Source organism: Lagenorhynchus albirostris, chromosome 11 (genome assembly GCF_949774975.1).
Source record: "Lagenorhynchus albirostris chromosome 11, mLagAlb1.1, whole genome shotgun sequence".
Classification (NCBI taxonomy): Eukaryota; Metazoa; Chordata; class Mammalia; order Artiodactyla; family Delphinidae; genus Lagenorhynchus; species Lagenorhynchus albirostris.
In genome coordinates this window covers 99558037-99585655 of record NC_083105.1, presented here as the reverse complement: position 1 = coordinate 99585655, position 27619 = coordinate 99558037, and the positions used below count along the sequence as shown (strand labels likewise).

The 27619-nt window shown below is 42.4% G+C and overlaps 1 protein-coding gene across 9 annotated transcripts in view; it reads left to right on the top strand.

Moving 5' to 3' along the window:
* Positions 1–18301, top strand: part of RAD51AP1 (RAD51 associated protein 1) — a 29915-nt gene extending 11614 nt beyond the window's left edge. For 3 of the 9 annotated variants that reach the window (XM_060165553.1, XM_060165557.1, XM_060165558.1), the window contains 6 exons: positions 188–297; positions 2247–2333; positions 2837–2986; positions 7335–7490; positions 10428–10577; positions 17881–18301. In XM_060165553.1, the coding sequence (XP_060021536.1) occupies positions 188–297; positions 2247–2333; positions 2837–2986; positions 7335–7490; positions 10428–10577; positions 17881–18143 (916 nt within the window). In that variant the 3' untranslated portion in view covers positions 18144–18301. Of the gene's footprint in view, positions 1–187; positions 298–2246; positions 2334–2836; positions 2987–7334; positions 7491–10427; positions 10578–11557; positions 11713–12694; positions 14303–17880 lie in introns of those variants that run through there. The other 6 variants (XR_009543396.1, XR_009543394.1, XR_009543395.1 and 3 more) reach the window with 6 other exon arrangements.
* The last annotated feature ends 9318 nt before the right edge of the window (positions 18302–27619 follow it).

Below are 27619 nucleotides of genomic sequence, written 5' to 3'. Positions count from 1 at the left end.
TCCTATTTCAAATCTGTTCTGCTGGGTCCAACATGACACTTAACTTGTTAAGGAGCAATTATCATGATTATTGTTGAAGAACATCTTTCTGAGGCTGGAAAGAAACTCTTAGTCACTGAGGAAAATCTCAGATTTTAGCTGAGGTGGATAGTTTTCAAACTCATTATTATTTGTGTGTCTACTTTAGAATGCCTTTAGATGATAAGCTCTACCAGAGAGACCTAGAAGTCGCACTGGCTTTATCAGTGAAGGAACTTCCAGCCGTCACCATTGATGTGGAGGAGTCTCGAGATAAAAGTAACTTTATTTTCGATAATTGTCTTTAAAACCTTCTATTGCTTTTGCCATCATTTCGTTGGATGAGCCTTTACAGAGGGAAGAATGTAGTTTTAAAACTTTGGACTAAAAAGGAGCAATTTGCAGAGGGTGCCGTTGGATTCAGTTTATTCAGTTGCGTAAATCTCATCCACACATAGATGCCTCTCTGCCTGACACTCAGCTCCAACTGGAGGACGTGGGCCGTGACCCTGCATGTCCGAAGCTCATCTTTATGTGCAGTGAGAAGTTAATTTCATGACCAAGTAAACTGACCTCAACATGCGAGCAATCCACCTGCTTTCTCTCCAAATCCAGATTAGTTAAACATAATCTAATGGTGGTCATTTCTATTACTTACAGAGGCTAAAGGTACTAATTTGGTTAGCAAGCTCAGTAGACTTGATAGATTTATGACTGCTGGCTTTATCTGTGGGTTTTTCTCTGTGGATTTTTCTGGCAATTGGTCAGCAGATGGCAACATTGATATTCTGGAGAAGCAGAAATCATTATTCCCGGAGATGACATTAAAATTGCTCAGTTGCTTTTTGGATTAAACTGCTTTGGCCTAACTTCTTTTATCTTGGAGGATAGTTTTAGCCCATTTGCTTATTTAGGGGTATAGATGTTTAAGTCAGTAGTGCCTCCTGTTTGAAAATAAGTGAGATAGTGTTGATTAGGGGGCCCTTTTAGTAATCAGGAGTCAAACTGAAAAAGAGAATTGTCATATATCTAAAACTGAGAAAATGAAAATCTCTTTCCTGTAAGAGATCGTGGCATTGTATAGCAAGGTTTCCTTGGAAGTACCACTTCTCCGAGAGTAATAGTACCAATCATCATAACTTAAAGTTCTCTTAAAATACTCTAGATCGTTTTAAAGTTGTGATAATGATTGAAGAGTCTTTACATTAGTAAAAGCACAGATCTGCCTACACAAAAATGATAGTTAATATTCGTCCACTGTTTCCTTTGTGCTGGGCACCACAATAAGCAATTTCCACATTCAGTCAACATTTAATTCCCCACAATAGCCTCATTTAATCCCCACACTGTTTTTTTTTTTTTTGGTTTTTGGGTTTTTTTGGCTGCGTTGGGTCTTCGTGGCTGTGCCTGGGCTTTCTCTAGTTGCGGCGAGCGGGGGCTGCTCTTCCTTGCGGTGCACGGGCTTCTCACTGCGGTGGCTTCTCTCGTTGTGGAGCACGGGCTCTAGGCACACGGGCTTCAGCAGTTGTGGCACACGGGCTCAGTAGTTGTGGCTCGTGGACTCTAGAGCACAGGCTCAGTAGTCGTGGCAGACGGACTTTGTTGCTCCACGGCATGTGGGATCTTCCCAGACCAGGGCTCTAACCCATGTCCCCTGCATTGGCAGGCAGATTCTCAACCACTGCGCCACCAGGGAAGCCCCCCAGACTGTTTTTATCTCCACATTATAGATGAGGAAATTAGGTTTTGTAGAGGATAAGCAACTTTCCCCTGGTATAGTGCCGATTTAAGAGCCTGAATTTGAACTTAAGTCTGATTAAAGTTTGTGTGATTTCAGAACCAAAACTTCTAACCATATGTTAGCCTCGCCAAGTAAAGTCACTGTGCTAGTCCGAGCCTGGATCAGCGGTCCCCAGCCTTTTTGGTGCCAGGGACCGGTTTTGTGGAAAGCAGTTTTTCCACGGGGGGGAGGGGGGAGAATGGTTCAGGCCGTAATGCGATTGATGGGCAAGGATAGGGAGCGGCTGTAAATACAGATGCAGCTTCGCTCACTCGCCGCTCCCCTCCTGCTGTGCGGCCCAGTTCCTAACAGGCTGCGGACCGGCACCAGTCCACGGCCCAGGGATCACTTATCTGTATCTGTATCTAAATGGTATTAGATTTTAGTGCTTATCTTCCTATTTCTAGACATTGGTTGATTAGGGTGCTTTCTTCTTCCTTATATTTAGACATTGACAAACATGGCAGTAGTGAAACAGAAGCAATGAGTAAGTCTCCTCATATCTCCAATTGCAGTGTAGCCAGTGATTATTTAGGTAAGTTTTTGATATTAATAATATTTTTTCCATTGACATTTTCTAACTCTTATTTAAATTCCTGAAACTGTAACTAGAACCAAGGTCTTCACATTTGTGAAGGTTCTCTTCACCCCTTCTCCTTTGTTTCTTTCTGTTTTAGTTTTCCTCTCTTTTAACTGCAGACCCAGTTTCTTCCCTGGTGGAGGGTCACGACTACCCATGGCTTCTAGTTGACATCAGTTGAACACTGAAGAAAGGGGCTCTATCTTCCCAGCTCCAGTTTGAAAATTCTTGGGGAAAGACTCTTTCAGTGTGGGCCTTGCACTTTTGCTTAACTCAGACTATTGCCAGGAGACTGACGTATTATGATTGACCCAGACTGGGCTGTGTGGTCTGTTACTAGAAGCACAGGAAGGACAAAGCTGGGCAAATAACAAGAGCAGGTGTAACAGACGTCTACTCCACAGTTCTTTAAATGTTACCTGGCACAAAAAGTTTCGTTGATTTTTTTTATCCTGAAGATCTGGATAAGATCACTGAGGAGGATGATTCCCAGGGTCCTCAGCGGAGAAGAAAAGCGGCATCCCAAGCCGTGGTCCAGCAGAGGAAGATTCTTTTGGAAAACAGCGATGGAGACGGTGCCGATGACTCCGAACCAGACTTTGCAACTGGTAGGTTATGTCCTAACTCAAAATTAACCCTACGGAGAGTCAGTAGAAAGCTCTTGGAGACCATGAACGTATGCAAAGCACTGCTAAACGTCTGGTGTGTGCAAACTTGAGTAATACCCAGGACAGTTCAATTCAGCTATGGCATTTGGGGGAAAAGCTTTATCTAGAGGAGACCTTTAAGCCGTGCCTTGAAAAGTGAGTAGCATTTAGGGGTGAAATAGCACTTTTGACTGATAGAAGGGCATAAACAAGAGAACAGGCAAGTGCACATACAAGAGCTCAGTGGCACTGGAGGTTCCTCAAAAAACTAAAACTAGGACCACCTCAGGATCCAGCAGTTCCACTCCTGAGTATTTATCCAAAGAAAACAAAAGCACTAATTAGAAAAGATATCTGCACCCGCATGTGCACTGCAGCATTATTCACAATAGCCAAGAAGAGACAGGAACCTAAGTGCCCGTCAGTAGATGAAGGGATAAAGAGGATGTGGTATATGCGTGTGTCCACACACACACACACAGTGACTATTACTCAGCCATAGAAAACATGCCATTTGCAGCAACATGGGTGGACCTAGAAGGCATTGTGCTAAGTGAAATAAGTCAGAGAAAGACAAAAACTATATGATTTCACTTATATGTGGAATCTAAAAAACAAATGATCAGACAACAAAAGAGAAACAGATACAGAGAACAAACAGGTGGTTGCCTGAGGGGAGGAGGGTGAGGAGAGGAAAGAAATAGTTGAGGGAGATTAAGAGGGACAGACATCCAGTTGCAAATTAAATGAGTCATGGAACGTACAGTGTGGGGAATATACTCAATAATTATGTAATATCTTTGTGTAGTGACAGATGGTAACGAGCTTATCGTGGTGATCATTTTGAAGTGTATAGAAATATCGAATCACTGTGTTGTGTACCAGGAGCTAGCACAGTGTTTTAGGTCAATTATACTTCACAAACAAACAAATTCATGGAAAAAGAGATCAGGTTTGTGGTTACCAGAGGCAGGTGTTGGGGGAGGGGGAATGGGATGGAGGCAGTCAGTAAGTACACACGTGCAGCTATGAGATAAATAAGCACTAGGGCTATAACATACAACAGGACGAAGATGATGAGCACAGCTGTGTGTTACATATGAAAGTTAAGAGAGTAAATCCTAAGAGTTCTCATCACAAGAAAAGCAATTTTTTCGATTTCTTTAATCTTGTGTCTGTGAGATGATGGAGGTTCACCAAACTTCTTGTGATAGTCACTTCACGATGTACATAAGTCAAATCGTTATGTTATACACCTTAAACTTACACAGTGCTGCATGTCAGTTATATCTCAGTAAAGCTGGAAGAAACAAGAGAAAAAGACATAGAAACACACACACACACACACACACACAGAGTTCAGTGAGGTTTGCAGGGAAGGGAGAATGTGGTGGAGGTTGGAGAGGCCGCCTGGCGCCAGATCGTGAACGGTCTCCAGCCTGCTTTACCTTAAATGGAAGGACAGACATGTTCCCCGATACACTCAGTGTACTTCAGGGAGCAATACTACCAGTTTATTTCCATCTGCCCTGAGCCAGGAATGACTCACTCTGCCATCCCCTCAGAGCTGGTTGTTTATCATACTTGAATGTGCTGCTGGATTCATTTCAGACAACCTGAGTTATCTGGGACAGGGTCCCTTCTTTAAGTGACATTTCAGAGTTTTCCTCCTGCACTGGCTCACCCTAGATGAGAAGAGAAAGGAACTTCTGTGACCTTCAGTGGGGAAAGAAAAGTGAAAGTGGAGAGAATCAAGGCTTTTCTTAAGGACATCTAAAGATACCCCAAATCTATAACCTGAGTGTCTGGACCTTCCAGATTTCCCAGTATGAGATGCTAATGACTTGGGATTCTGGGAGCTCCATTTCCCCACCTCCAGTTTATTTAAATAGCATGATAGCCCGCTCCTACAGTTACCCTCTCAAGCCAAGAAAAGAACACATGAGATACCGTAACTGTTGGGGTTATAGGAAACTGTATCCTCCTAGATTCTATAGTCTGAAATTTTGGAGAAACTTCTCCACTGCTTGCCCTCCCTGAACCTAGATCCTCTTGGGAATCCAGAAATAATTATTTGATTTTGCAAGGTACTATATATAGCGGCCTTCATGTGATCTGCTGGCCTTATATGGTGAATTCTGTATAACACGGTAACTATTATGTGAATACATGGGTTGATTATCTGTTTTTAAAATTTTATTTGTGTGGGAAGAATGATAGAATAAGGACATCACAATTTGAAGATTGTAGTGACATTGTTGATTTAGACAAAGATCATCAATAGAAGGCTGGCGAGGATCATTACAATGGAGAATTCAGGCCGGCGTCAGCTGAACCAACCAGGAGTGGGGCAGCCATACATTCTGTGCTTTCTGATATGACTGACATAATATGGAGAACAGAGCATCACCTATGATGTGTATTCTTGCCCCCAAAAGTAATAATAATAATAATGTGAGCTTGATTCTCATTGAGCCTTGAGAAAATTCCAGCTCACAGGAAACGCAGGAGTAAGTGAAATGACACCATGAGGAAGAAAACAGACCAATCCAGAATGTAGGACATTCCATAGGACAACTGACCTGGTTGCTTCAACATGTCAAAGGCATGGGGGAAAAAGGGATGGGATATTGCCCTATATTAAAAGTGATTAATATGGGCTGGATAGAAGATGATTCCAAGAAACTATTGTTGATATCGTTAGATATGCTAATAATGTGTTTTTTATAAGTCCATGTTTTTAAGAGATGCATTCTGAAGTATGTAGAAATGTAATAATGCAGTACCTTGGGTTTATTTTTATATACTCTGAGAAGGAAAGGGAAGAGAAGATAGATAGATGAAACAAATGTTGCAAAATATTGATGATTATCTACTGTAGAGTATGTTTGAAATTTTTCATATATATCCTTTTTTACATAAAATATATTATTCCATATAGATAGTTAGGTAGATATTATATATGGTGGGTATGACAGTGGTTATCTCTGAGTGAGGAGATTTGGGCGTGGGCTTTCTTCTTCCTTAATACTTTTTTGGTATGGTCGGCATTTTCTACAGTAAGCATGTACTGCATTTCTAATAATGTATAAAAAAGTGTAAAGGGCTTCCCTGGTGGCGCAGTGGTTGAGAGTCCGCCTGCCGATGCAGGGGACACGGGTTCGTGCCCCGGTCTGGGAAGATCCCACATGCCGCGGAGCGGCTAGGCCCGTGAGCCATGGCCACTGAGCCTGCGCATCTGGAGCCTGTGCTCCACAACGGGAGAGGCCACAACAGTGAGAGGCCCGCGTACTGCAAAAAAAAAAAAAAAAAAAAAAAGTGTAAAAAGGTTTTTTATGAATATAGGGCTAATCCTTATTTACACTTAATTTTCAGAGTTTAGTATTTATAGGACATGATTTTCTGATCCTCTCTTCCCCCGAAAAATAGGAGAATCATTGCTTAACTCTCGAGTATTCTCTATGCTTTTTTCCAGAACCTGTAGCTACTTAACATATTCCATCACTGGCTTGTATCATCCCATGCAGAATAGAAAGGAGTTTGTGGGAAATCAGAGGTGTGTCCCAGGTGAAATCATACACAGGATTGTCAGTTAAGATGGTTATGGTACGGTCAGTCTCTTCTCAGTTCCCAGGGGGTTTCTGTTCTGGCATGTTGAAGCTGGTGTGATTAAGGAAAGGCATACGGTTATTATTACCATCAAGGGTATCGTTTTGGAAGAGCAGCTAATGTTATACCCAACCATTCTTCTCAAAAGTTGCTGAGTTAAACTGGTAAAATCAGAAGTAAGGATTACTGATGGGAAATTAATGATAATAGCAATAGCAAGCAATGCTCTTCTGTTCGCTATATGCCAGATGTTATTCTTTACCTATATTAACTCACTTAATCTGCACAACAACCCTGTGATGCAGGTTTTAGGGCTCTCCCTATTTTATACATAGGAAACTGAGGCACGGTGAAGTTAGGGACCTGTCTCAGGTCACACGACATGTCAGTGGAGAGGCCAGGATCCAGACCCAGGCACCATGCATTGTTTTGCCCCTGGAAACAGCATAGCACAAAGGGGCACAAGAATCTGGTGCAGAAGATGAAGTCGAGGCACTAGAAGCCTCACCATTTTTTTTTTTTTTTTTTTTTTTTTGCCACGCCAAGCGCCATACGGGATCTTAGATCTTAGTTCCCCAGCCAGGGATTGAACTCCCTGCAGTGGAAGCGTGGAGTCCTAACCACTGGACCGCCAGGGAAGTCCTAGAAGCCTCACTTTTTAGAACTTTTTAGAGATGAGGTATGTAATCTTCTGTTTCAGGTGAGGATTCTGAGGACGATTCTGATTTTAGTGAGAGTGAAGATGATGAAAGTTTCACTGTGAGAAAAAGTAAAGTTAAAGAAATTAAAAAGAAAGAAGTGAAAGGGAAATCTCCAGTTGAAAAGAAAGAGAAGAAATCCAAACCGCATGATGTGGGTAAGAGCAGCCCCCGTACGCCACTTCATATGTGCTCGCTTACTCACCGTGCTTCTCTCACCTTTGCCTTCAGTCTCCTTAACCTTTCGCCAGCGTTCGTTTCTTGTTAAGATCCGTGGAAGAGAGCAGGCTGGGGTGGGGAAGGCAGAGGGCAGATAGGGGCACTGACCCCCCCCCCAACCCTTCCATCACAGACTGTTTGTCCCCCTTCATGCTGGGCCTCCCTCTGAGTGGCCCCTGTCACCTGCATTTCACAGCGACGGAACTGAGGCTCTGAGAGGTTAGACCGTTTGTTGGAATTCTTATAGCTGGTAAGCGAGGGGCTAGAATTTGCACCAGGCTTGTCCATTCAGAGCATAAATCTGTCCATTAGACCACATTTTCTCCACACGATTAAACGGGGAAGTTGGCGTGATTCTCATTTTCTGCTGTTGCACATGACTCAGTCTTTGAGTTGAGAACACTTTTGTCATGTGTTTAGGGCCCTGTGGTTTCTTCAGAATGAATTCAGTTAGGAGAAACCAGTCTTACAATAAAACTTTTGGAATTTGTGAAGGCTTGAATGTGGAATATTTGTTTCTTGTGTAAAAGAAGTTAGGATAGTTTTGAGTTCATAATATACATTAGATTATTGTAAAATATAACTTCCATTAACCTGCTTTGTTTTACTTATTGATAGATATTTTTATGTCTTGGTTGTTTAATATATGTACTGTTTGAAACTAAACTTCCATTATTCAGACCCGATTCGTTAAGGGTGGGCGTTGCTCTCACCTTAAATAGCGTGGTGCTGAGTACTTACCTAAGAAATGAGAACTAAGTACTGATTGAGTCGTATTCCTCCCACCACTGTATTCTCAATTAGCCAGGTTTTAATTGGTGTTTTTTTGCAATTGGCAAATTCATTTGGTTTCCAGAAATTAGATTTTAAATGTAGGGGTTTTTAGAGATAAAGCTGTGTATTAGTTTCCAATTGCTGCTGTAAAAATTTATCACAAATTTAGTGGCTTAAATCAACACAAATTTATTACTTTACCGTTCTTCAGGTCATAGGTTCAAAATTTTCCTCACTCAGCTAAAATCAAGCTGCTGGCAGAGCTGTGTTCCTCTGTGGAAGTTCAAGGGGAGAAGAACCCCCTTTCCTGCCTTTTCTAGCTTCTAGAGGCCGCCTGCTCTCTGACGGGTGGTCCACTTCTCCCTTCAGAGCCATCACATAACTCTCTCATTCTCCTACTTCTCACTTGCACTTATAAGCACCCTTGTGAGTACACTGGGGCCATCGGATAATTCAGGATAATCTCCCCATCTCCAGATCCTTAATTTAGTCACACCTGCTAAGTCCCTTTGCTGTGTAAGGTAACATGTGCACACATTCTGGGAATTAGGAGACAGGTCTCTTTAAGGGACCGCCTACCACAAACTGATATGAAAAAGTCATTGACAACAGGAAAAAAACCTAACATGAATATATTTCATATTTTCTTCAGGTGTTTGTTTATGCTTGCTCACCAAAACATTCTAAAAACTAACGATAAAATTTCAGCTTCCAGGTTGGAGTTTGCCGCTTAAAGTCTTCCATATACCCTGGAGCAAGTTGCTTCCCGAGAAAATTTCCTATGTAATATTAGAAGTAAAGTTTAACAGCTAAATAAGGAGATTAAGAATTTGGAAAGATGGATTATATTTCTAGTCCCACTAATAATGTACTGATAACCTCTAAGCGTCTCTGACCTGGCAGGTGTTATAATTTTTCCCTGAATAGAGAAAATTGCAAGAGCTATGGTGTCCAATATGGTAGCCACTAGCCAAAGTAGCTCTATCATATTTAAATTAATTAAAATTAGATAAAATTTAAAAGTCAGTTCCTTGGTTTTGCTAACCACATTTCAAGTGCTTACTAACTGTATGTGGCTTGTGGCTACCGTATTGGACAGCACGAAATAAAGAACGTTCCCATCACGGCACAAAAGTCTGTGGGATGGGGCTGACCTAGAGAATGTAGATGTTAACGTTAAGAAGAGTGTATAGTGAAAATGTTCATACGCACATGCACGTAAATGCCACTTAGGTATCTCGAAGCAAACATTATCTGAAAGTGAATTTGTATTCTGCTTCTCCTCCCTCCATCAAAAACAAACCAACAAAAAACCCAAACCCACTCCCATTCTGTGTTCATTCTCTGGGTAAATGGCGGCATCAGATGGTGTGTTCCTGACAGGAACTTGCCAATCATGATGATTCCCTCATCTCCAGCACGCCTCCCCCTTCTGATTACTAAAAGCCGTCCACTCTGCTGTTTTCCCTCCTTTCTCCCCTTAGTCCAGGCCCTGATCCCCTCTCGCCTGGGTTACCGTAGAGCCGTCTAGGCGGTCTGCTTTTACACCGCCATCGGCAAGATGCTTCTGGATGTAGGTTCCCTGCCCCGTGACCGCCTCTAGAGTCTGTCATCTCTCTCGCCACGTTGCACTGTATGCGTCTCTGTACGTTTCTGCCCTTTCTACTAGAGTCTAGTGATTGGACCGTAAATCCCTAGAGCCTAATAAAATGTCTCACTGACATATTCCGATGAGACACTATTGTGTGATGATTACAAGTGTGGACTCTGGACTCAGACACTTACTAGCTCTCATACTACAGGCAGATTGTTTAACCTCTCTGTTTCCTTAACTGACAGTATGGATAGTCAGTTCTGTATCGGAGTTGCTCTACGGGTTAGAGGTAATGTATATGATATGCTTACCATACTTCCTAGCATGTAATGCTCATAAAAGATGGCTATTCTTAGACTCCCAATAAATGTTGATGAATGAGTTTTTCAAATTTATGATTCTGCTTCTTTAATTCTTATAAGCTTATGTAACTTGATAATTTTCACACATACATGCTAGACTTTATCTTCCTCTGTGACCCCTTTTTTATGTATATTTTTCAAATAAGTGACTTCAGTAGATTCTGCTCCTGCTGCTGTCAAGTCAGAATCTTGGCCCTCACCGAAAAAGGTTTCTCCTTCTTCAGAGGCTACTAGGAAGCCGTTACAAATACAAAGTCCTCCAGCTGAAAGCAAGAGACCTAAGTGGGTCCCACCAGGTACAGTATATTTATTTACTGCTCAAGGGCAGGGGCTTGGAAAATTACCACGAGTAGATTTGTTTTTTCTTAGTTGTAAATGTTACATATGAGCACTTGCTCATATTTTTTTTTTTAATTTATTTAAAAAAATTTTTTTGGCTGTGTTGGGTCTTTGTTGCTGCGCACGGGCTTTCTCTAGTTGCGGCGAGTGGGGGCTACTCTTCGTTGCGGTGCGCAGACTTCTCATCGTGGTGGCTTCTCTTGTTGCAGAGTGTGGGTTCTAGGCACGTGGGCTTCAGTAGTTGCAGCATGTGGGCTCAGTAGCTGTGGCTCGCAGGTTCTAGAGCGCAGGCTCAGTAGTTGTGGCACACGGGCTTAGCCGCTCTGCGGCATGTGGGATCTTCCCAGACCAGGGCTCGACCCTGTGTCTCCTGCATTGGCAGGCGGATTCTAAACCACTGTGCCACCAGGAAAGTTCCGGAAGATTAGTTATTGAAATAATGAAGCTCTGTCAGTTCAAGGATAATCCTTAGTGTATTTCTTATGAGAATAATTAGTGATTCCGCAACAAAAGAATTTTAAAAGTATTGATATAATGACTGTAGAAATTTGAAGGTAGCATAAGCAAAAAGATAAAAAAGAAATAATGGATTGATGGGTAAAGAGTCACGTCATAAAACATGAAGTGCTTATTAATTCATTGTGGGGACGGGCCGGGCAGGTGACAGAGGTGAGGGAATTGGGCCTGGGGAGGAAGCGTGAGTGAGTGGGCGTTGCTGCCCTCGAGAGCGTGAGCCCTCTGGAAGGAAGCCGCCGTTCCTTTGCTCCACCTGGCTGTTAACATGCAGGATTATGGACCTCGGATTTCCACGTCTGAGTTTTCCAAGAGAAGCCAGAAGTACAGATTTTAGTGTGAAATCTCCTAGTTCTTAAAAGTAGACTTTTTAAAACACCATATGGACCAAACAGTATATCTGAGAGCAGGATTTGACCCTCAGGTTGCCAGCTAGCCTCCTGTCTTATACGAATGTGAGAAGACCAGCAAGATTCCAATGGGAAAATGAGCCAAGGACATAACATACCACTGACCCCAAGAAGTACAACTAGAAACCAATATGAAAAGAATTGCAGCCTCGCTGGTAATCACGGAAATGTAAATTAAAATAATAAAATACTGTTTTATACCTCTCAAACTAGAAAATAACAAAGCTGTATCAAGCAGTGCACTCTGGGTTGTGGGGTAGCAGGTATAATTATTTATTATAAATTTATAATCCCTTTACAGGACAGCTTGACAGGAGCCATAAAAATAAATCGGCCTTTTGACTTAGGAACTAATCTTGGGAATTTATCCTTAAAAAGAATTCAAAAGAAGGAAGAGTAGCAAGTGGTCAATACTAAGTGATTTCTTTATAGCCATTTGTAGAAAAGTGGTGAAAAACTAGAAACAACCCAGAAGTTTGTTGTAGGAATTTGACCAATATGTGGCACGTATGTGCAACTAAGAATGATAAATCAGATGGCTGGAAACATGGCAATGTTCACAAAACCTTTGTATGAAAAAAGTACACACACACTTGTACTTTTTACGGCTAAAATCATGACCAGCTACGGACATACATGTGGATAAATTCTGAAATTTAATACTTGTTGGAAATGATTGCTGTATTAGAGTGGTAGCATAAATGAAACTAGTATAAATAAAGAAAAATGGTATTTGTCATATTTAAACTTATGTGATATTTGAAAAAATAGATTCTGTAAGGAGTACTTGTAAAAGTTGCAGAATTTTGTAAAAATGCGTTAGATTTTGCTACTACTTTAGAAATTATAATTCCATTCATTTTTTTATGTCTTTACAATCAGTGTTCTTTGCTCCCAACTTTCCTATTTAGCTTTCACATTTAAAGTTTCGGTGTCATTACCTTGGCCTCTGAGGATGTTTGAAAATATGCAATGCTACATATTTTCTGCTCTTTAGTACTTCCCATTCTCTTGATCTAATATGTACCTGGATAGAACCTGCATAGCAGAATAATGCTTAACTCCTTTTTTTGGCCTCTTCTGTTTTATAAACTGACTTTTGTTACGAGATTTCTGACGTTCTCAGCACCAGGTGATCTGTCTTTTTGCAGCGGTGTCTGGAAGCAGCAGCCGTAGCCCACTGGCCAGAGTGTCTGTGAAGTCTCCAACTCAGAGTCTCCGCCTTGGCTTGTCCCGATTAGCACGAGTTAAACCTTTGCATCCAAATGCTGCTAGTAGCTGAGTGTAGTGGCAAGAAAATGTTTGATCGAGAAGATCTCACTTTTATAAGCATGTATATATTTGTGTTTATATTTGAGGAGGGTATTGTAACATAAATGAATCCTTTAAAGTTGTATAAATGATCTCTACCTGTTTTGTGATTGTTCTCTGAAAAGCTATCTGAGACTTCAGTAAGAGGTTTGTTTATAAGAATTATCTTGGAATGTCATCCCCTTCTGAAGAGCATATTCTCTTTCCCTTATATGTATATAATAAGTCACTGTCATTACGTGGCTGTCAGTTTGACATGGAGGATGTCCCCGTTACATGTTGTTCTTTCCTAGTAACATGCCCGATGCTTCTTTCTGGCTTTGTCTAGTTTATGGCACCTGAAATTTAACTGTGCACAGTTTATCTGGCAAAAGGAAAATTCCCATTTCTCCCAGGAGACATTTCTGAAATCTTATAAGTTACTTAACCTGCATTGTCAGTTTTGTTGCAATGATGTTTCATATTTTAGTCAAATGTTTTTATATTGAGAATTCAGAATAATTTTCCATATTAAAACAGTTGATCAGCTTCCCTGGTGGCGCAGTGGTTGAGAGTCCGCCTGCCGATGCAGGGGACACGGGTTCGTGCCCCAGTCTGGGAGGATCCCACATGCCGCGGAGCGGCTGGACCCGTGAGCCATGGCCACTGAGCCTGCGCGTCCGGAGCCTGTGCTCCGCAACGGGAGAGGCCCCAGCAGTGAGAGGCCCGCGTACCGCAAAAGAAAAAAAAAACAAAAAAACCCAAAACAGTTGCTATACTATAGCGTATGTCTCCTACTTCGAAGTAGATGGTTAGATAGCAAATAGAATTTTGTGACATTTTATGAAGCCCTCATTGTCAAAACCTTTAATAAAAGTGAAAAAGTTGTGATATGCACTTTTCCTTGATGCTAATGCATCCATCTGTCTCTGTCTACATTTCATGATAAAATGAGTGCTTTGCAAAAAAAGTTAGCCTTTTTGTTGTAAATATAAAGGGAAGAGCTGTTTCTTAAAGTCGTCACTTTTACATTAAGCCCGTGCTCTAGAGGGTGGCTGTCAAGTACTTGTCACCCCTATTGTATTAGATAGTACAGCCCTTTCAGAAGCTTACATCCTAATTCACTGTGAGTAAAAATAGTGATACTTTATGGTGAGAACTTCAACCAAACCAAATTTCAATTTTTAATAAAAATACTTTGAATCATGTTAACCATTAAAAAATACATAATACTTAGCTCAGTTCTTCTTGGTTAATGAAATATCTATGTTAATGTGAAGATAAGTATTTAGAATTGTGATTAAAGTGATGATTTTATGTAGGAATTATGATCCTACTGCTATTATATATATTTTTTCTTATCGAGTATATATTTTCTACTGTCTTACACCCCCTTACCTACCCCGCCCCACCCCTTCTTGGAAACATGTTTCCCAGGGACACGGTATTGAGGTACTCTGTGTGCGGCAGTTTAACAATAAACGTTTATTAAGAGCCTACCCTGTGTTAGTACTAATGTCATTAATTAGTCATCTGGACGAGCTTGATGAACCTGTTTTCTCTATGCTATTGATAGTACTTTCCACTGAAAATTACCTTAATGTGCGTCAAAACTGGCCTTGCAGAAAGCACTCATGACCTTTCTGTTGCCAAACCCAGGGTGCACTTTCTCACCGTATCTTATAGACCCTATTCATTATACCCTGCTTAGTACATTTTATTTCTGGGCGCGTATGACACCATTCTTTTGTACTTTTCTCCCTGCCTCCCTGCCTCTCTTCATTGTTTGTGGCTTGCTAATCTTTTGTGTCACCTACACCCACAGCTCTCACTACCATACCATATTCTGTGAGATTCCATTCTTTTCCCCCCTGGTCCTTTTTTCTTTCAAAGCTTGGGCAACTTCAAGTTCAATGGTCACCAGTGTGACGGTGACTGCCAAGTCAGGATCTTTAAGCCCAGACCTTGCCCTTGACACAGACCACTTGATCATTTGACGTAAGTCATCACTGAATCAATAACGTCTCCCCCTCCCCAGGCGTTTTCCCTCCTATATTTTCTGTTAGTAAATAGCATCACCGTCAGTCAGCTGAGGTGCCTCAGGCACTTGCACCCTTCACATCCGTTCAGCAAGCTCTAGTCCATTTCCTGCGTTTCTCAAAACTGCTCTCTCCTTCCACTTGCTGCCTTTACTCTGACTACTAACTGGCATCCTTGCCTTGACTGGTAACCTACTTGGGCCTACCCATCAAGCCACTCTAGCCAGAGGGAGTTTCCTAAAATAAAATCTGAGCCCAAACATCCCTCTGCTTAAAATCCACACACATACCCCTTAGACTGTTTAGTTCACAAGCCATTTCGAATCAGGCTGGCCCCTGTCCGCTTCTTCAACCTTGTCACGTACACTGCCCACGTTCACCTTTGACCCCCTGCCACGCCACACTGGGTGCTAGTACCCATGGCTCCAGGTCTTCAGATGGTTCTTATTTGCCTTTTTTCCATTGCTAATTCCTACTTGTCCTTGAAGACTGAAAATCAACTTGGCTCCTTAAAAAAATTTTATTTGAACGTCTGTTTCCTCCATGGACCAGACTGTATATTCCTCCAGGTGATGCTGCTGTCATTCAACTATTTAGTTTTCCTGCTTTTACCATGTTAACAAATTGAAGGATAAAAACCATATGATAATCTCAATAGATGCAGAAAAAGCTTTCAACAAAATTCAATACCCATTTATGCTAAACTCTCCAGAAAGGCATAGAGGGAACTTACCTCAATATAATAAAGGCCGTATATGACAAACCCACAGCCAACATCGTTCTCAATGGTGGAAAACTGAAACCATTTCCACTAAGATCAGGAACAAGACAAGGCTGCCCACTCTCACCACTATTATTCAACATAGTTTTGGAAGTTTTAGCCAGAGCGATCAGAGATGAAAAAGAAATAAATCCAAATCGGAAAAGAAGGAGTAAAACTGTCACTGTTTGCAGATGACATGATACTATACATAGAGAATCCTAAAGATGCTACTAGAAAACTACTAGAGCTAAACAATAAATTTGGTAAAATAGCAGGATGCAAAATTAATGCACAGAAATCTCTTGCATTCCTATACACTAATGATGAAAAATCTGAAAGAGAAATTAAGGAAACACTCCCATTTGCCATTGCAACAAAAAGAATAAAATACCTAGGAATAAACCTACCTAAGGAGACAAAAGGCCTGTATGCAGAAAACTATAAGACACTGATGAAAGAAATTAAAGATGATACCAACAGATGGAGAGATATACCATTACTTGGATTGGAAGAATCAATATTGTGAAAATGACTATACTACCCAAAGCAACCTACAGATTCAATGCAATCTCTACCAAACTATCAATGGCATTTTTCACAGAACTAGAACAAAAAATTTCACAATTTGGAAACACAACGGACCCCGAATAGCCAAAGCAATCTTGAGAAAGAAAAATGGAGCTGGAAGATTCAGGCTCCTGGACTTCAGACCATACTACAAAGCTACAGTAATCAGGACAGTATGGTACTGGCACAAAAACAGAATTATAGATCAATGGAACAGGATAAAAAGCCCAGAGATAAACCCATGCACACATGGTCACCTTATTTTTGATAAAGGAGGCAAGAATATACAATGGAGAAAAGACAGCCTCTTCAGTAAGTGGTGCTGGGAAAACTGGACAGCTACATGTAAAAGAAGGAAATTAGAACACTCCCTAACACCATACACAAAAATAAACTCAAAATGGATTAAAGACCTAAATATAAAGGCCAAACACTATAAAACTCTTAGAGGAAAACATAGGCAGAACACTCTTGACATAAACTACAGCAAGATCCTTTTTGACCCGCCTCCTAGAGAAATGGAAACAAAAATAAACAAATGAGACCTAATGAAACTTAGAAGTTTTTGCACAGCAAAGGAAACCATAAACAAGACAAAAATACAACCCTCAGAATGGGAGAAAATATTTGCAAACGAAGCAACTGACAAATGATTAATCTCCAAAATATACAAGCAGCTCATGCAGCTCAGTATCAAAAACACAAACAACCCAATCCAAAAATGGGCAGAAGACCTAAATAGACATTTCTCTTTCCTTTTGTTTGTTCACTTGTTTTTTAGATTCCACATGTAAGTGAAATCATACTGTATTTGTCTTCCTCTGTCATTAAATTCATTTAAAAAATCTTTCCTGTATATTCGTACTTTGATTGCAAAGTGCCTCATGTCCATTTTGGAAACAGACAGGGTACAAAGTCATTTTTATTAAATCTTTGTTTTAAATCACTAAAAATTATTACATCCTTACTGTACCCAAGTCAAACAACAGAGAAGTGACTACAAAATCCCTTGCCCTGCCCCCATCTAGGTAACCAGTTAACAGCATTTGCAAATACCTGTAATGTCCCATTTCTCCAACCTCAGTTTCCTCCTCTGTAAAATCTAGACTGCCTGCAATACTAAATATCCTCTGTACATCCTCGTCTGCTGAGATTTTGTTGAACTTTTCTTTCTATACTTTATGTAACACAATGCACATAATATATGGAATATACATTTTTACATTATGCATTTTGCACGCTGCTTTTTCAACTTTCATACACGTCTTCCCTTGCCAAATCGCAATACTTCAGAGAGCGTGTACCCCAGATTAATCAGACAATTTGAAAACTTAGCTTTATATGCGTCTTATGTTTTCTTTTTTGAAAGCTTTCCTGACAAATTTACTTCTCTAGAACAATGCCTACTTTAGAGTTCTTTATCAGTAACGTGAGGCTAACAGCCCCTCATGATAATCAGTTTGCTCTGAGGATGTGATGAGATTAGATGTGGGATGGGACTCATAAGTGCTGACCATTTGTACTTCCTTCTCCCTGCAAAGCCCGGAGAGTGAAAAGAAGTCGGGGGTAGGGGGGGTTCTTAATTAATTATCGTCCACCCCGGCCTGAGCAGGTATGTGGAGCCGCGTGCTCTGGAGAGGAGATTTCCACGTGAGGTTTCTCTTTCTTTCCCCTGCAGTCTACACCTACATCCAAAGCCGGTTCTACCGATCCCCAGAGGTGATCCTGGGCCATCCCTACAACATGGCCATTGATATGTGGAGCCTGGGCTGCATCATGGCCGAGCTGTACACGGGCTACCCCCCTGTTCCCTGGGGAGAACGAGGTGGAGCAGCTAGCCTGCATCATGGAGGTGAGGCGGACCCGGCTGCCTTCCCCCCGATGCCCTCGGGAGGGGTAACTTCCGCTCTCAGACTCCAGGCTGCACCGGACTCGCTCTAGGGCAATGGCCTGCATCTGTTTACGGGACAGGGTTGGATGTTTTGAAATTATGTACACTTTTGAGTCGACATCTAACCTTTTTATCATAAATGTAAGTAACTGCAAAGGATGTAACTTCCAGCATATTGTGAATAGTAACATTTAAAATAAAACTGTTATACCGGTCTTTCAAATATATTCCAAAGAATCTAAAAACCAGGCTGACATGACACCCATTGAAATCTGTGCACTGTTCAGTTGTTACTTACCATCTTAACTTTCTGGGAAGAATATCATGCCATGAAAAGGCTTTACCAAGACTCTCACATGGTTATTCATTATACCTGCTCTTCTTTTGCCTAAAGGCATCTTGTTACGCCAAATTAGATGACATGGGAGAAAATAATCCTAAAAATTGGAAATTTCACATTTTAGGATTTCCCCAGGGAACAAAGATATTTTGACTCTGAACAAAGACGTATCTAATTCCTCTCTCTCTCAACCTATCTATCCATTCATCCCAAATCCCCATTTTCTAGATTGTCTTAAAGTTAAAGGTTGGTTGGGGAGACACATACATCCTTGGGAATTAATGTAGAGATTCATCTTATGGTTGAAACTGATAATAAAGTATTCCACTAATTTAGTTAACAGTAGCTATAAATGATAGCTATGGTGGGACGAACACTGCCCTGGAGATCAGTAAACCCGGAGGCTAGTCCTCTTTGGCAAGTCACTTCCCTGGTCTGATGTCTGTAAGATGAGGGGACCAGAGTCCATGGCTTCTAAGGTTGATGATGGACGATTCAGTGAAGCATCCCGGAGCCAATCCTCCAATTTTCTCCTCCAATGGAGGGCATGGGATCTGGGTGGAGGTTCCTGCTGCCCCTGAACTGCAGCTTCCTCCTGACCTCAGTCAGCGCGGCTCAGGAACAGGAGGGCAGGGTCGTGAAGGGACAACCTGGGAACCTGGCTGCAAGGACAGGGGCCCAGAGCTGAGGGGGACACCTGTCGTTTCTCTCTTCTGTGTGCACCCCTATAGGTGGCAGTGGGGAAAGGTGACCAAGCAGGTGTTACCCTTGTCTTTTCAGGAGATACTTTGTCATATCGTGGTCTGATGCCCATCTGGTGATTTCCATCTCCTTTTCCTTTCCTCCCTTCCCATGCTCTGAGCTGGGATGTGTCACTCCTTAATTCAGGGGTGGTCCGCAGCTGCACTGGTTTACTTGCTTGGACAGTGTGATCTGCCTGCTATCACGAGTGGCCTGTCTAGTAGGTGCTGATGTCTGTTTAGAATAATGTGGGTGGTGTCAGTGCTCGGGGTACTGAAACGGCCCTGGATCAGGAGTCGAGTCTCAGGCTCTGGACCTGCTCTGCCACTGGCTTGAGGTTATCGCTTCATATCCTGGGTCCTTATCTGTAGAAGACAACATTTAGCTGAAGTCCCACCCAGTTCTAACAGTCTTGGAATGTGTGAGTCCAGAGGAGTGAATCCACTGCTTTGTCCTTGTTGAAGGTGCTGGGCTTGCCACCGACCCACTTCATCCAGACGGCCTCCAGGAGACAGACGTTCTTTGGTGAGTCCCAGGTCTGACTCTCTTTTTCCTGTTGTAGCTGATGAGGTTTCCCAGCCCCGGAAGACACCTTCCATGCCCTACACCCCATATGATGCTCTTCCTCTGGCCACACCCCAAAAGGCAGGCTGTGCTTAGAGGTTTCTTTCAGAAAAGTAAAAAGATGCTGAGCCGTGGTACCAGGGGCATGATGGAGATGGGTGGGGCAGTCACTGGGAGCGAGGTCTCGGCAGTGAAAATGCACAGGTGCCAAGAATGACCAGGTTCCTGCTCAGAAGGCCTACCAGCAGATCTTGAAACCCCAAAAGATTAGAACTCTACCCTCTCCTAACAGTTCTCCCCACCTCCCCTGGCAGCTTGCCTGCCCGCGCGCACTATGCACCGTGAAGGAAATCAAAGCGCAGAAGCGTCTTTGCAAGAACAGTGGAAAATTCCATTGCTACAGTTTATCATTAATGGAGCCTTATTCTTTCCTGCTGTAATTCTCCTAATCCCCCAGTCCCTCGCTATTCCAGATTCATTGCAACTTTGGTATAAAATAGGTAAGCAAGGGCTGTCAGCTATGGCTTGTCAGTTTTGTATAGGACATCTGCCTAATAGCTGGAATGAAGCTTCATCCACAGTCTCCATGCTGCACCCCCCCGCCATCCCAGTTCCCAGACCCTGGATTTTATGATCCTCTGTCTTTCAAGCCAAGCTGTGCTGTACAGGACAGACCGGGGGATCAGTGAAGTCCAACTCGGGCAGGGCTTCTGAGCCACTGTGAACCAGAAGATGAAGCCAGTCCCAGATCTAAAATCCCTTTGCTAAGGGATTCCTGTGTACAAAAAGCCGTAGTGGCCCTAATGTCAGCCAAGTGGAGTGAAGCCAGATGTGAGGAACGAGGGCTCCACAGACGGGCTCCCTGCCATCCGGAACGACATTGTCGTCAGCTTAGTTCACAGGCTCACACTGTCGTTCCCAGCCCTCCTGCCTCTTATTTTCACCCAACGGTGGCCTCAAAATGGGTAGACAAATCATAATTTCTCTCCACATCTTTTCCCATCAATAGGAAAGTCAAAAAACACCACCCTGGGGGACCCTCCTGGACAAAAGTGTTTCAGTCATGGTGATGGGCAGTCGGTATATATTGGTTCAGCCACCTAGGGGTTAAAATGTAGTCTATTTCTGTACCAGTTGGTTAAAAAGCCACAGCCCTGAGCCCACGATCCAGAAACTAAAATTTTAAGGTCTGGCAAGAAAAGGTCCTCCAGGATCCCCCTCCAATGCCAAGACTGTCGTCCACTCGGATTGGTCAGTCCCATACCAGAGCAGAGCATCTGGCCGACTCGCTGGTATAACTTATGCATGGGGCAATGGAACTGGTCTCTTGACCCCAGATGTCCTTTTCCCATCCACCACTTTGAATTCAGCCTTTTGGATTTCAAAGGACTTAGGGAAAGACAAGTAGGAGCATTGGTGTTCCCTCCTGCTAGACAAAGACAATGTGGGAAGAGTCACATCTCAAGCCTATAACCCTGAACTCAAGAGATTGTACTTGGGGGAATCAAAAGGAAGGGAATATAGGCATTTTGGTAAGAGGGTACCAAAGACAGACACATGTCCCTTTCATAGAGTACCCGATTTTTACCATCAGCACTAAGCTTCCGAATGTGATTTTGGTAGCAAAAGCACACATCTTCCCTTCCTGCGTAAGAAAGGACGTTATTGGGAGCTGCATCCTCATCCGTGTTTCCCAAATTTTATTTGATTATAAGAATCATTTGGGTTCTTGGGAAAATGCTAATCCCCAGGATCCTCCTATGGTATAGTGTGTTTGAGGTGGGACTCAGAAGTCTGTATGTTTTTTACAGCAGCTTACGATGAGGCGAGTTTGGAAACACTATATCCACTTAAGTTCTTGGCTCTCCCTTCCCCAGGTTTGGGCTGCCAACAGGTCCTCAGCCCCTAGCCACTCCTAGTTAATACCCTTAATTAAGAGGAAAGTTCAAAGGTAGCAAGATATGTAGGTGGTCCAGACAGCAAGAGGAGGTGGGGAGAATAATGAGATATTGGGGAAGGTCAGAGAGGTAGGAAAAACTTGTACAAGAAAAGCAATTACATAAAGATGACTGCAGGAGCTATGTTATTTGTAAGCCCGTGAATCTAATTCTTCTTTGACCATTTATGAAAAGACAATCTAGGATAAGGTGGGAGCCGTGGTGCCACAGTCAAAAAGGAGTTCACAGGACCTATGCCCTATGCAGTACCCCCAGCCCATTTTTTTCTATATAAACACACAGATACCCATGTGTGTATATACACACATACACACATTCATGGGCTCTTATAGGAATTCAGTAAGAGCAGGTGTTCTGTTGGACGCCCTGCAAATTGTATTGATTGCAAAAGTAATTAGAAGCATTTCATTATGTACCTTCCAGGATGTCCATTGTATGAACCCTGAGTTTTTGTGAGAATTTCATGGAATGTGTCCATTTTGCATGTGTGTTTATACATATCCGCCCTTTCACATGTATATTTACAAGGTGTGAGCATACGTGGTCACCTTTCTGAACATGCTCACCACGACCTAGATGTCCAAACGAATGGTCTTGCCTTCAAGGCATTGCACTGTGTTCTCAGGCCACCTTTGGACCTGTCTTCAGGGGTTTCTTTTCAGCAATGACAGAAGATACATTTGGTGAGGGCTTTAATCCGTGGAAATGGCTGAAGAAAATCATTCCAAGCAGTGTCTTAAGCCACCACCAAGTTTGATCATTCCAGTTACGGACAAAATTTTGACATGACTAAAAATAAGAAATGAGGTTAACTTGCTTGTGTGGCTTGTACATGAGCTCTGAAAGTCAATCCTTCTCCTAAAATGACTTTGCTGTTATTCCCCATGGGTGTCCCAAATTCTCACGTTTTGGGGTGAGGGAGGATCAAGGGCATAGAAAAGCCAAGAATGGACAACATGCTTTTTGTTCACAGCGGACCGTTTCTGTCACTTCAGATTTACTTTACTATTATCATCGTCATCATCATCATCATCACTATTGTTTTACGTTGGTTAATGTTAAACCATTAAAATCATTTGATTGATTCCAGGAGGAGGAGGTGGTGGCTCAGAACATGCCGAGTAGTAGGAAGTTATTTGTAAAAGTAAATTGTATTCATTGGATAATGTACATGTGGTTATTTTAAACTAAGACTGAGGGTGTGTTTGTCTGTGTGTGAGGGGGCGGGAGAGCTGCAGAGACCACTCCCAGAAGCAGCAAGGTTGAGTGAACAGCTGTGATGTGACCAATGCATATTCACACCTGGAACTAAACACATAATGTTGTATCTCTAAAGATTCCAAAGGTTTTCCTAAAAATATAACCAACAAAAGGGGAAAAAAAGATACCCGGATTCCAAGGATCTCACCATGGTGCTGAAAACATACGACACCGGTTTCCTGGACTTTCTGAGAAAGTGTTTGGTGTGAGTTTTGTCAGGGTGTCTTTGCTTCTGGGTTTCCTCTTAAACACTGTACTTTCCCACACGTTTGCGGGTGAAAGTCTGGGGCTGGGAGGCAGTCATGGGACATAATAAACACGGACCATAGATCTTTAGGGTCTACGAGATGCTTTCCTATCTGTTGCCTCATCAGACTGCTGTCTCCACTGTCCATCCTGTGTGGTCAGTGGGACAGACGACCTGATGTTTTGAGACGTGGAGCCTGAGGCTCGAGAGATTAAGTGACTTGCCCTGGATTACACAGCGTGTGGGTCGAGCTTGCTTCCTTCTTGCCCTGACTGCCTGGAAGCAAGGTTGTAGGCAAGTCCTCCGTGTTTTCTGTTTCATGGACTGAAGCCCAGGTCTTCAGAGAGTCTGTTGTATCAATAACTATTTGCATACATGCCCAGTACAAGCTGGTTTCAGGCCCCTTCCCACCCATTCCCCTAGGATTTAGAGTCTAAATCCTCTCATATTAGGGAACTAGGGAAAGGGTGATCTATAAACCATTTATTATGTACAGCTTTTTAGAATCTATAGGCATATTTTGAATCTTAGATAGTAGGCTCTGTACTTCACCCGTCATAGTATTGATAAAAAAAAAACCCAATAGTCCATAAAGCACCTTAGAACTGTACCTAGTTTAGAAGGTATTTAGAAAATACTAGCTGTTGTCACCAATTTTAAAGAGGTTATGCAAGTCTGTCTCCACTGAGTGGCAAATAAATTAGCCACGTGATATTGGACAAGTCATTGTCTCTCTGGGCTTCAGTTTCCTTTTCTGTAGAGTGGGGTATTCCTAAGGTCTCTTCCAGCTGTATTAGTCCTATAATTGTTTAGTAGTTTTAGAGGACCATATCTTTATGTTCTCTCATTCCTTCAGTGGGATGAAGTAGTTTTAGCAAAATACTACTCTTCTGGCATTTGTGCATCTGGAGTTTAGGTACTAGCTCAGAAAATAAACCACCAGGGCCTGCCGAAAGTTTTCCAATCTGCGGGGTCATGCTACCCATCTGAAAACTGGAGACAGAGAAGGATCCTGTACCCCATCATGACCCCCACTCCACCCCAGCCTCTTGCTGAGGCGATAGAATGAATGGCCATTAACTCGTAACAGAAACTCAGTACTGAGACAGAGGTGGGTAATCCAGAAACTCAGAGCCAGGAATGAAATTATTCTCCTTTTTAGCGCAAAGGGCTGGTTGCTCACACCTTGTAAGAGGCAGTCATGCTGTCAGGGCCTGTTGTTTTATTACTTCGTATTTGGCTAATTAGCAAGTCTTTGAGAGACTAAAAGTTTTGGGTCAGATTTAATAGGGATAAAGGTAAAGTTCTGTGTCTAGATTTTATAGGCTAACTCTAGGAGTTCAGGAGAGGCGAGGTGTAGCTTAACAGCAGTTCATTGGACAAAGAACTGGGAACTTGAGTTGTTTAGACCTCGATGAGTCTGAAATATTAATGCCATCTCCTCGCAGTTAGTAGCTATTCCCAGCATGATGGACACCAGTTAGACAACAGCTGAGATTTCCTATCTAGGAAGGAACTGATCATGTCATATGATCAATAACTAGTAGTCATGTAAATGTTTTCAGATAGTTGAAGGGTTGTGACATAAAAGATGGATTAGTTGTCTCATTCTGTATGATGCTAATGGGTAGAATTTAAGACCGGGTCAAAGTTACTAGGCTAAAAGTTCCTGAGAAGTGAATCTTGGCTCAATCAAAATGAACAACTTTTAAAGAATTGGAGTTTTTTAAAACTGGAATAGCTAGTTCTGTGAGTTAGTGCCATGTTACTAAAATTACTCAAGAAAGGCAAGATGATTCCATGGTGGGTCAAGTGTATTTTGTCAAGTGTATCTTGTTACTGCATTAGCAGTTTGGATTATCTCCAAGTCCCCTCATGGTCTTAATATTCTAGTGTTCTATAATGTTCTTTGTGATATACTTGGAGGTCCAAATTCCATAGTTTGGGAATCACAGTTAAGCATCTCTTCATTTTGATGTTCTTAGTTTACTAAACCCTAAATCCCACTGGTTTCGATTTTCTATAATATTTCTTGTAACGGAATTTGGGCTGTGAGGTATTCCTCGGCTTGTCATACACATTTTCTACAAAGCTCATTTCCAATAGTTGCCTCCAGGTACTTTAAAATTATATGTCATGAGCTCTGTTCTATGGTATCTTTGAGTTTTAACATAGCTTAAATGGGTTCTTTAAAAATGAACCATTTTTACATCTTATTTAGGTTCTTTATTGGGGTCTTTGAAAATATTTCATTATTAAAAAGGGAAATAAAACCCTAACCAATGCTGGGCTTTGTTGGTGTGTAGCTGGGAGCCTTCTCTTCGCGTGACCCCTGACCAGGCCCTCAAGCATGCTTGGATTCATGAGCCGCGGAACCTCAAAGCACAGCCCAGGCTTCAGACCTTGAGGAAAGCCAGTCTCTGTTTCCCTTCTGAGGCCAGGAAGGGCAAGGTTCAAGGGCAACATCACTTGGGCAAACAAGGTCCAGTCCCTCAAATAGCCAGTCCTATTTCCATAATCCAGGGGGTCAGCCGTCTCTGGAGGATTGCCTGCCAATTTCTCTGAGCTCAACCTCGGTTAATTATTCTGGTTTCATCACTACTGGCCTGACACTTCGTAATTTGGGGATTTTCCTCTTTCAGGAAACTTGGTTGTGGCTGGGTTCTCCTCTTTTTTTGCCCTCTCATCGTTAGGAATTTCTGTGTTTCTCCTATCTCCAATTCCTATTCCCCTCCTTTCCTTTTCTTTCAATGCGTCCTCCTCTGCAAGCCCTATAATTACCTTTTGAATTTTGATCAGATTATGGAATTATGCGAGGATCTTTTATATGCAATATAGCCTCATGGTTATGTACTCGGTCACTGGAGTCAGGCTGCCTGGGATAAAGTCTGGCCCTACCACTTACCAGCTGTGGGCCCTTGGGCAATTTACTTAACCTCTCTGTGCCGCAGTTTCTCCATTTATGAGAATGAGAATAATGCCTATTCTCTCTGGTTGCAGGAAGGAGCAAAGGAACCAGTAAGTGTAAAGGGCTTAGAATGATGCCTGGCACACAGAATGTGCTTTACAAATGACTTGTTTTTGTATCATTACAACCAGATTTCCCCCAAATGACTTACAGCCTAATGGACAGTTAGAATGTAATTCATATTTGAACACTTACTTGTTCCTGCTCTCTCCTCTTTGGCAGAGGTGATCCTTCAAATAGAGACTAAAGACAAAATCAACGAAGGCGCCACTAAACAGGGTCAGAACTCAGGTAGTCAGCAGGGCTCTGTCCAGCACACAGCTGAAGTCCAGCTGCCTCATCTAGCAGAAGCTTCCGGAAAGCCCGAGGCAGTTGTTGGGCCAGCGGAGTCCAAGGCCTCCACAGGACAACAAAACAAAAACTGCTCCCCCGAGAACACAAACATTTTACCACCTATTGTGTGACCTGAGAGGAGGGTGTGTCCTGTTTCTTTCCACCAGTGATTTGTATTAGAGACAGCACTTATATTGTACAATACTTAAGACTGTTGTTTTTTAATGCATAAAGGTTTTAAAAAAAAACCCTCTATTCACATGGCCTATTGGCATGATTCCTATGATGAGGGATTGGAAAGGATGTCCTTGCACCCATGCTCCTTCCTTATGCCCTCAATCAAATACAACAATGGGTGCATGTGTGGGGAGATGGGGTGGGGAGAGGGTTAAGTACTCAGTGTTACAGCATCACTGAGAGGACGCTAAATAATAAAAAAACACTTTTTTCCTCTTGCCCAAGACAGTCAGGATTCTGGTTTGAAAATGACAGAAGCTGAGTTCCAACTAGTTTAAAGGACATTTATCGGTTTATGTGACTGGGGAATCAGGAGGCTAAGTGTAGACACAGGAACATCTAGGAGTTCAGACAAGATCATGGATCTCAGACTCCCTCTCCCGCGTTAGTCTTGCTTCTTTTTATGGTTAACTTCACTCTGAAGACAAGCTCTGCCCAGAAGTTAAGGTGACCACTCTCGGCCAGTCAGAAGATGCAGTCTTCCTGCTGGTGGGAAAGTCTCAGAGGTGATTGATCAGACTTGAACTCATCACTGTGTCTGAGATATTGGGGTCCTCTGATTGGCCAGCCTGGGTCACAAGCCCACAGTGTGGTGTGGTGTGGTGGCAGTGCCATGACTGATGCTTCTCCAGGACCACGTGGAGTAGGACACAACAGCTCTCCCAAAGGACGGAAGATGAGCAAACTACAGGATGTATCCACTCATCCACCACCTGCCCTTCTAGTCTTTACCTACACGAACTCAGTCTGTATATGGTTGTAATTATAGTACAGATAAATGTGTACAAGGCACTCAAGATCATAACATCATAAACATCATACATGGCTTCGTAGTTTTCATTTTAATCAGTGTGTAACTGTCCATGAAGGGAGACACC